Raw genomic sequence first — 8,805 nt, 5'->3', positions numbered from 1 at the left:
CATTTCACTCGTCTGGCAGATATTTTTAGTCCTTTGTCCAACTTTTGAAAGAATGGAATTTTGGAAATGTTTCGCCTTAGACGTTTAGCATTCCTAGGCTGATTCACTACCCCGGTGAGCCCGTGGTTTCCCCGCTGCCCTGATTACGGTAAAAACAGCAGTCATTCTGGGAATTTGTACAATTCAAAGGACACGAGACACCTGCCGGGGTGGGGTGGGGGGGCCGTGAGCCGCTCTGCCCTCCCCCAGTCCGGAAATGCCAGCGTCCAAAGGGGACCCGAGGCACTCCCAGGCAGGGAGGAGGCGGTGGATACCTGGATCTGAACCAACTCGATCCCTCCCCGTTCCTCTGCCCTGTGGCGCAGACTGGCCCTCCCAGCTCCGGAGCGCCGGGCTCCGCGCGCAGCCCGCTGGGGGCAGGTCCGCCCGCAGTCCTCCAGGCTACTGGCTGCCCGGAGCCAGTGTGGGCGGGGGCGGGAACCGGGAACCAGGCGCGAGGTGAGGGGCGGGGGCGGGAACAGGCGGGGAGGAGCCGGCGGGGCGGGGACCCAGGCAACTAGCCAATCCGCGCGGACTCAGGTTCGCCCAGGCTCCCGACTGGCCGGCGGGAACTGGGGAGCCGCTCCCCACCCCTCGCGGACTTCGGAATTGGCTGGCGGCCTGACGGGCGCCGCGGCCGCAGCGCGTTTCCGCAGTTTGTCGAACCCCGAGGATGCGCGCCCTGCCAGCCCTGGACGCGCCCCCGAGCGAGCGCCTCCTGTCCCGGGACTCCGGGGCCCCCCGGGCCCGGGACCCGGCGGAGCCGACGCGCAGGAGCGCGGTGGAAAGGCTGGCAGCCGACCGCTCCAAGTACGTGCGGGGCCCGCCAGGAGCCGGCCCAGGCCCGGCTTGCGAGGGCAGCGGCCCCGGGGCGAGCGAAGGGCAGGCGGGCGACCCTCGGCCCCCGGCGCGCGTCCCCGGTGCGGTGGCGCGCAGGGCCATAGCGCGGAAGCCGCTGAGGCCGGACTCGCTGGTTATCTACCGACAGAAATGCGAGTTCGTCCGAGGGTCGGGAGCCGACAGCCCCAGGGGAGGCCTGGTGAAGAAGCTCTTCCCGGGGCCGGGCAAGGACAAGCCACCGGGATCCCCCGGCACGTCCCGGGTGGGAGAGGAGGGCGGGGCCGGGGCCCAGGAGGCCTCGCCGACCGAACCCGGCCCCGTCGCGGCTCCCGCGGTGCCAGGGCCCTCCGCGCCCCCGGCTCCCGCCCCGCCGGTCAGGGCGCCCTCCAGAGTTCCGGCTGCGCCCCGGGGTCCGGAGCTGCTCGGGGCGAGGCACCGGGGGCTGCAGCGCTCGCAGTCCGACCTCAGCTCGCGCTACTCCGCGTCCTTGGCCGAATTTGACACCTTCTTCCAGTACTGCGGCCTGGAGCCCGAGGTGGTGGAGGCGCTCGGGCGGGAGAACTTCTCCGCCGGGTCGGACGTCGTCGCCCTCAAGGTCCGCAGCGTGAGCGTCGCCACCTCCGACAGCGGCTTCTCCCGGCACAGCGGCGGCGACGAGGGGCTGCAGGAGGAAGAGCTCACGGAGCAGGTGCCCAGCACCACCTCGGTGGTCGAGAGGAACGCCCGCATCATCAAGTGGCTGTACACCTGTAAGAAGGCCAAGGAGGCCCCCGGCCAGGGGCTGCAGGGCCCGGCGTGACCGCTGCGCCCCGGGAGACCCGGACCGAGGTTTGCGTCCAGAGAAGCCGGGAGGGGTGTGTGTGTGGCGTGCCTGTGAGGGCTTGGGGAGTGATCGAGCCGGGTGGATCCAGCCTTCTCAAGTAGCGAGGGACCCTAGCGATAGAGACGCAGAGGCTCCTGCGTCAGAGTGGCCGCTGCTGAAGAGCAGAAGGGCCGCCAGGCCAGGTCCCCGCAGGGCCTGCACCAGTTCTTTTGAGTGTGCGATTTCTGGCTGCCTGGAAAGGTAACACCATCCCAGTTGGTCTATTATTGTGAAAAGTGGAGAGATTGGGATTATAAATGCTCAGTTAGGAAGTGGTTTTACACCTCAGCAGTTATCCTGATTTGAACATAGCCTGAGAGCCCCAGTTCCTGTGGGCATCCAGAGCTTTGATGTGAGTTGACCGGTCAGCCTGTGGCCCCGGGGTGGGGCTGCCGTCTCCCCTCCAGCAGAAAGGAAGGCTCTGCACTTCCTGGAGGCCTTTACCCAAGTGGGAGGGAGGAGGACTTCTCTACAGGATCTTGTCAGCAGTTTGACATTCATTTAGCTGCAGAGATCTTAATTTGGCTAAAGTTTGTTCAAACTGTTTCGAGACCTTCCTGCGGGGAGCCGCTGCAGCAGCCTAGTTCGCGAGAAGGAGCTTCAGTTTGTTGAATTGGGAGCTGGACGAGATCGTAACTAGCATCTTAGAGTTCTGCTTGGCAGTGATTCTGTATTTTATTTGCCTCTGATGATAATTTGGGAGGTAAATTTCTTCCCCTTGGACGTCAGTAGCTCAGGGTTGATCGCAAGAAGTTCTTTTTCCCTGAGGAATTAAGGAATGCTTATCCTCACTGTCAGCTCTGTGGAGAGGGCACTTCCGGGGCTGGTGAAGAGAGAAGGGAAGGTACCTTTTCAGGGTTCTCTTTGGGAGCCAAGATTTTAAACATTGCAACATCTTGTTTTCTCTGACCCTGCACTGACAACCTGCTACAGGTGTTTGTGAAATTCACGTGGTGGAAGTATTTTTTCTGCCGTTGAAATGACTAATTGAACACACGGTATCAGTCTTCAGCGTGGTGGGGAGTCTGCCACAGACATGATGCACACAGCTCACCTGTGTCTGAGGCCTGGAAAAAGCCTGACTTCCCCTAGTGGCCATGGTCTTGGTACGGTTGTGACAATTTGCAAAAACAGAGGAGTTCATTGTTTCTCTTGAACTCAGAAGGGTCATGACTTAAGTGCTCCCTTGTAGTTCATTGAGGATTATTGCATTTCCACTAGCCTGAATCCCCAAGGAATGTATATAGGCTGTCAGAATTTAAACTAAAAACATTAACTTGTACTTTTCACCGGTTGTGTTGGGAACTGAGACGAGTGAATGCTGGCCAGGGTTAGGGTTGGCCATGAACGCCCTGATGTGGAGGAAGGAAGCTGCAGAGGCCAGCATGTCCCAGAGGGATGTTGTGTAGGATGGAGCCCTCAGTGGGGAGTGGGGAGTGCTTCTGGTAGCACCGCACTTCTAGCTTAGGCTCCCATTGTCCGTAAACCGAAGGCAGGTAGCAGATGCTTTCCAGCCTCTACGCTTTATGATTCCACATAGTCGGTAATCTGTATGTCTGTGTTGCACGATTGAAACCCAGAAAAGGAAAACAAAAAAACTGTCGTCTATCGTAGTATGTAAAAAGTAAACTTACAAATAAGCTCCTTCCAAGTGGCCAGAGTGCACTGTGCTTTATGCAAAGCGTGTAGGTGAAATTGGTGGTGCAAATAGTGCTGACGTAACACAGTGGTGCACAAACACACCAAAATAAAGCCTGACACCGAAAAAATAAAAGCACTCTCCTCTAATGCATCAAGACCCCGCCCCGCGCTCACCCACAGTGCCCCAGTGTGAAAGCCTGAGGGGGTTTAGGATTCAGTCCATGAAGTAACTGTCCAAATAACCTTTCCGTTTGGGTCTGAGTCTGTGAAAGATTTAAGAAGGTTGGTTAGCCTGTAAGGACTTTCACTTTTATGACAGAGAAGTAGTTGAGGCAAGAGGGAAAGTGACACAGGTTTAGGAAACTGCCAGGGTGAGCCTCTGCAGAACAGAGGTTCACTCACTCACCCTCTCCCTCCCTCTACATAACCCTGTTTGTTCAAGTGGGGGACGGGTGTCACCTGTATCCTGAGCTGCGCCATATTACTGCTCAGAGAAGGGAGATGGAATTGACACGGAACCTGCCCATTTTTCTGTATGTCATTGGCAATCACCAGCACTGTGAAGATCTTCTCTACGAATTCACTCTCCTAGACCCGAAGCAGCTCAGGTTATTTGAACTTCCACCCAGGACACCTGAGGGCTGGCTGCTCGGAGAACTGTGAGGAAGAAATGCATGTCCTTTCTCCAGCTCCACTGGGACTGGGACGATGTCTGCCCATGATCACGGCCCCTCAACTCGCCGTTCGCAGACACGAAGGCCTCCTCTGAAGAAGAGCCAGGAGAGCGCTTAGACCCTTCACCTTCATTGGTGAGGGTCTTCTGGCAGCTTGAACAAAATGCAGCTGACCTTTTCCCACAGGATTACTTGGCCGAGATTAATTCCATAACTTCTGGAAGCTGTGGAAGCAAGACTACAAGGTGTAATTTTTCTCTAGTTTATCAGGACATTTGTGTTGGAGTCCGTACGGATTCATTTTAAGATTTCATGAAAATTCAGAAAATTTGAGATGAACAAATATATGCTTTCTAAGTGAAAAAAGAAAACACTTTATGTGGAGGCTTTTGTCCCCTTGCTAGATAGAGACATTATAAGGTAAAATAAAAATATCCCATCCAGAATTAAATAAAAGGTTCACAAATTTATTACCCCATGGAGTAAAAATATTTGCTTTCCAAAACTGAGAATATCAGAGCTGGAGAATGACTTGTAGAATCTGCACGCAGTCCCGCTGGGATCCATTAGTGATAGATAGTTACATGTGGATAATTTCGGTATTCTGTTTCCCAGTGTATAATTCCTGAAAACTGCTCTTCTGTCTACTGGTGTTCAGTCATCTTCCTGTCATTCAATTCATTAAAATGATAGGCCTGCCAAAATTTAGGTTTCTGGTTTTCTATCTTTTGCCCAAATAAATGTTACTGATTTTAAAATTGTTAGAATGGTAACTTGCCCTTTGAATTAATTAGGGCTACACATTGTTCGGTTTTAAGGCAAAAATCTCAAACATTGCCAGCTCTCTTCACGTTTCTCTTTGATAGATGTGGGGCAACTGAAAGCTAGGGGGTAGAACTGTCTCATCATCTGCAAAGATGCCGTGGGGAGATAGCGCAAACAAACCGGGACACCCCTGAATTTCTGCTTCTTTCTTTTTTGACTAGCTGGGAAGCTCTGTAGTCACCAACTAAGTGCATTTTAGGTAAGCTAGTGGCTTGTGCTGTAATAAGGCTACCTACTCTGTCTTCAGGCCAGCCCCTGGGCCTTTTAGAGAGATTTGAGTTTGAAAGCAAAGAATCTGTTTGCCTCTAATAATTTATTTGTACTGCTTGCTTTGTGTTCTGTTTTGTTGTCCAGCTCTGTGCTAGTGGGCACTGGCCTTACCAATCAACAGTCAAAGAAATTTTTCTTTACTTCCCCAGAAAAAGGCCTGCAGGGAGATGGATGCAGAGAAACCAGATGATAGCTGCTTTTGCCACTGATTTCTTTTCAAAATTTAAAATGTGCAAAGGAGATGTTTAAAATGCAGAAAATATCACAAAACCAAAAACTGCAGGCACCAGACTTTGTAGTTCAATGCTTGGCTTTATAACTTTTGCCTAGAATGGTGTTGATTGACAGCTTTTTCCTTACTCCTCAGGAAGCAAGCCTTCCCGATAGTGGGGACTCCTTGAAGTACGTCTGGTTGATTGGGACATCCTCGCTGCCAGGTTTTGTCCAGTGTACCCAGGTGTCCATATGATTGCTGTTTTCCCAGGAATAAAGCACACCATTGAAGAAGCCTAAGCAGTTTCAGAAGGTTTGAAGTGCTATGGAGAAGATGGGGACATAGAACTTGGAAATTAGCTGAGTTATAACTGTTATGACACAGCTGTAGCTCTGGAAGATATTTTCTTGTGTTAGGTGGACCTATCCTTGCTTCCAGAGAGCAGCAGAAGAGGGAAAAACTGCTTGGAAATATTTTCAAGGGCATCTTTTTGAGTGGCTTGCTGACAAAGAGGTACAATTATACATTTTGATGATATCTAAATTAATTTTAAAAAGAAAAAAAGGCAAAGAGCATGAAAAGCAAACACGAATGCCACGGTATTTACTTCTTCAATCATATTGGGTGGATTGGCACCATTTAAATCAAAGTTCTGTGATCATAAGAAGTTATATTCTACACAAATACTATGGCTAACAAAGGGCAAACACAGGCTCACACTTGCATACTCACATGTAGACCTCAATTTCTAAGCACCACTGCACCGTAAACTACAGTGAATTCCCAAACTGTGCAACTGATCATCTTATGAAGTGAATCAGAAAGCACTTTTAAAACCACTTGAGAGCTGCAAGGTCATTCTGTGAACATCACTCCTGTTGGGTTGTAGCCATGCAGAGGTACCAGTAAAAGATAAAGAGCTGAAATACTGCTAGAAAACCTTTTCTTGTACCTGGACAGTTCCTTGAGAGTTGGCAGAAGAATATTGGAGCTTCCTTCCTGCAGATCAACAGCAGTGGTCCTCTTCTGCAGCACCGTTTAGAATATGGGCCTCCACGGTTCTCTTGTTCCCAGCTTCCAAAAGGATAAAAAGCCTCGGTTTAGACAGAACCTGGACTCATGACAAGTGATGTGCCCTGCTCTCTGGTCTAATTCACACACCCACCTATCAGGCAATCATTCCAAACTTGGCAACGCTTCACCCTTCTCTGAAAAGGCTGTGTTTGAGACAAGGGTTAGCCTCTGGGTGTCCATAAGGAGTTACTGTGACCCTAAATCTGAACCAGCTCATGGCACTCAGAGTAAATAGATTTCAGATTCAGAAACTTCTGAGAGGAATTTTGTGTCGATGATGACAACCCAAAGAAAATTTGTCACCTGGTCAAAGCTTACAATGTTTTGTCAAAATATGTCCCTTCAAGAATAAAATTATTAGAAGAATTGGGAGGGAAGAGAAATAGTTTTCTCAGTGGTAAAATATTTTATAAACCAATTTTGATATATTCATGTATTTGTTTAATATTGTATTCTATTTTTGTAACTGTTTTACTGTGAGAATATGTCCTTGAATTACTTAAATATTTATTTTTACATAGTTACTGGTCTTCAGATAGTTTTCCCACACTTCGTATGGTTTTAGTTTTTATCAGGATAATTTTAAATCATTCTGTCCTTGACTATCTTTTTGTATGTTGTTTAATTGAATTTCCAAATTTGACTGTAAGCAGAGTGTTCACTACTCTATAAAGTGCTCTGTACTCTAGGGATTTGTTTTTAGGTAAAACACAGATGCGCATTTGGGGAGGCTCTGTTGGCTGATGGATGTACCTCTGTCAGTGTAGTCTCTAGAAAGACAAAGATTCCCTGCTCTAAGAAATGTTCCCCTGTTGTTTTTTTTAAAAATGCTGCTGTTCTGCTGCTCACTGGATTACACTTAGTTTAAAGGTAATGTCAAAGATGAGAGGAGTTTTCTTTAAAGGACCTTTTCATATATGCAGTTCCCTTGTTTACAGGTTCCATTAATTTTATATGTGAATGCTTTAAGTAAAATTGTTATGTGCCTTTCTATTGTCAGAATAGGATGAACCGAAACCTAGCTCAGATTTATCTGAGATCAAAATGGTGCGGACTCTACCATCCATGTAATAGATGAAAAAGAGAAAAACAAATTGGTTACCATTTAAAAGCACCAAGATCTTTGAGAAGCATTTGCACTTCAGTGGAGGCGACTCCTGGAAGGAGCTGTCAGGAACAGGGTATCCCCAGACTCCAGCAGGAGGGGTTAACGCTCCCTCTTGTCCGTTCAGATTCATGCCTAAGCCCCGGGCCTGAGGGTGTGGTTGGAGGCCAGAGGTTAGGGTCACTGAATTACCTCAATTTGCTGAGTGACTTTGAGAAAATCAAACTGTGTAGCTCAATCTGAATGAAAAAGCTTGTAATTGCTTTTCACTATTGCTGCAAAATAGTTTCTTCACAAAAGAATAGCTTCTCAGATAATATGATTAAGCACGATGGAGAGAAAAAACTATGGATACAGCATGGAAAATATCTTGATAGTATCTATTTCATTAATACATGGGTACAGATCAGCAATGCCTCAGAGTGAAAGGTATTTATGTAACTGGAAAGTTTCCTCACTATATACTGATGCATATAGTTTCTAAACTGCTGGTCACTGACACTGGAATACAAAGAAGGATTTATCAAACGTTGCTTTTCAATGGGTTAAAGGTGCAGTGCTGTAGTTGGTGACTCCGTAAGATATCAGGCCCAGATAATTGTTATGGCTGTTTCTGAATAGAGTTCATGTTTTCTGTGCGCTACTTGCGACATGAGTGCAATATTGTATATTCTGTATCAAAGAAGTAAAGTATTTTTTATCATTCTTAGTATTACTTTATGAATTTGTACCATGTGAAAAAACTGAGGCAAGAGTCTGCTTATTATAATTACTCAAATCTTTGGCTTTCTCCCTTTTTTCCTAATATCATCTCAGCAGATTATCAGTAGAAATGAGGAGCGCATTCTAAAATTTGACCCAGGAGAGCCATGTGGTGTCCGAAGTCTCCAGTTCTCCCTGGAGATGGAATGCAGTAAAAACAGTTTGAATGTTTAGCACGTTGGTTTTCTTTGTTTCATCAGTCTTTTGTTTAAATTTCTTTCCTTTATGGTTTATTAATATTATCATTGTAAACTGGGTCCAAAGATAAAAATGAGAGTATAGTTTGTAACCTTTCCCATTAGTTAACTCCTTGGTGAAGGCAAACTCTACGTACAGCAGGTTTGCTCTCTGTATCTGCTGGTACTGGAGATGTAGGCCTGAGCCAGTGGGGAAGTCCAGTCTCTAGCTGATCCGGCTAAGCCAGGCCAGCTTCTTTTTCAGTCCTGCAGTGGCTTATGCACAAATCCACACAAGCATCCAAAGACAGGATTCTTGAGAA

At 48.3% G+C, this 8,805-nt stretch overlaps 1 protein-coding gene across 3 annotated transcripts; it reads left to right on the top strand.

The window, feature by feature from the left end:
* The first annotated feature begins 660 nt into the window (after window positions 1–660).
* On the top strand, window positions 661–8,479 carry FAM110C (family with sequence similarity 110 member C). Of its 3 annotated transcripts, none has more exons than XR_004352959.1 (2): window positions 661–4,191; window positions 5,519–8,479. XR_004352959.1 is itself a non-coding variant. In XM_032653376.1 (2 exons), the coding sequence occupies exon 1, from the start codon at window positions 713–715 to the stop codon at window positions 1,676–1,678; it is 966 nt and encodes a 321-aa protein (XP_032509267.1). In that variant the 5' UTR covers window positions 661–712; the 3' UTR covers window positions 1,679–1,707; window positions 5,519–8,479. The 3 variants fall into 3 exon arrangements, 1 of the variants encoding a protein (XP_032509267.1); XR_004352958.1 differs by having other exon boundaries at window positions 661–4,301; XM_032653376.1 differs by having other exon boundaries at window positions 661–1,707.
* Window positions 8,480–8,805: the final 326 nt, after the last annotated feature.

This window comes from Phocoena sinus, chromosome 13 (assembly GCF_008692025.1).
Source record: "Phocoena sinus isolate mPhoSin1 chromosome 13, mPhoSin1.pri, whole genome shotgun sequence".
In the NCBI taxonomy this organism is placed as follows: Eukaryota; Metazoa; Chordata; class Mammalia; order Artiodactyla; family Phocoenidae; genus Phocoena; species Phocoena sinus.
This window is presented reverse-complemented; position numbering and strand designations above follow the sequence as displayed.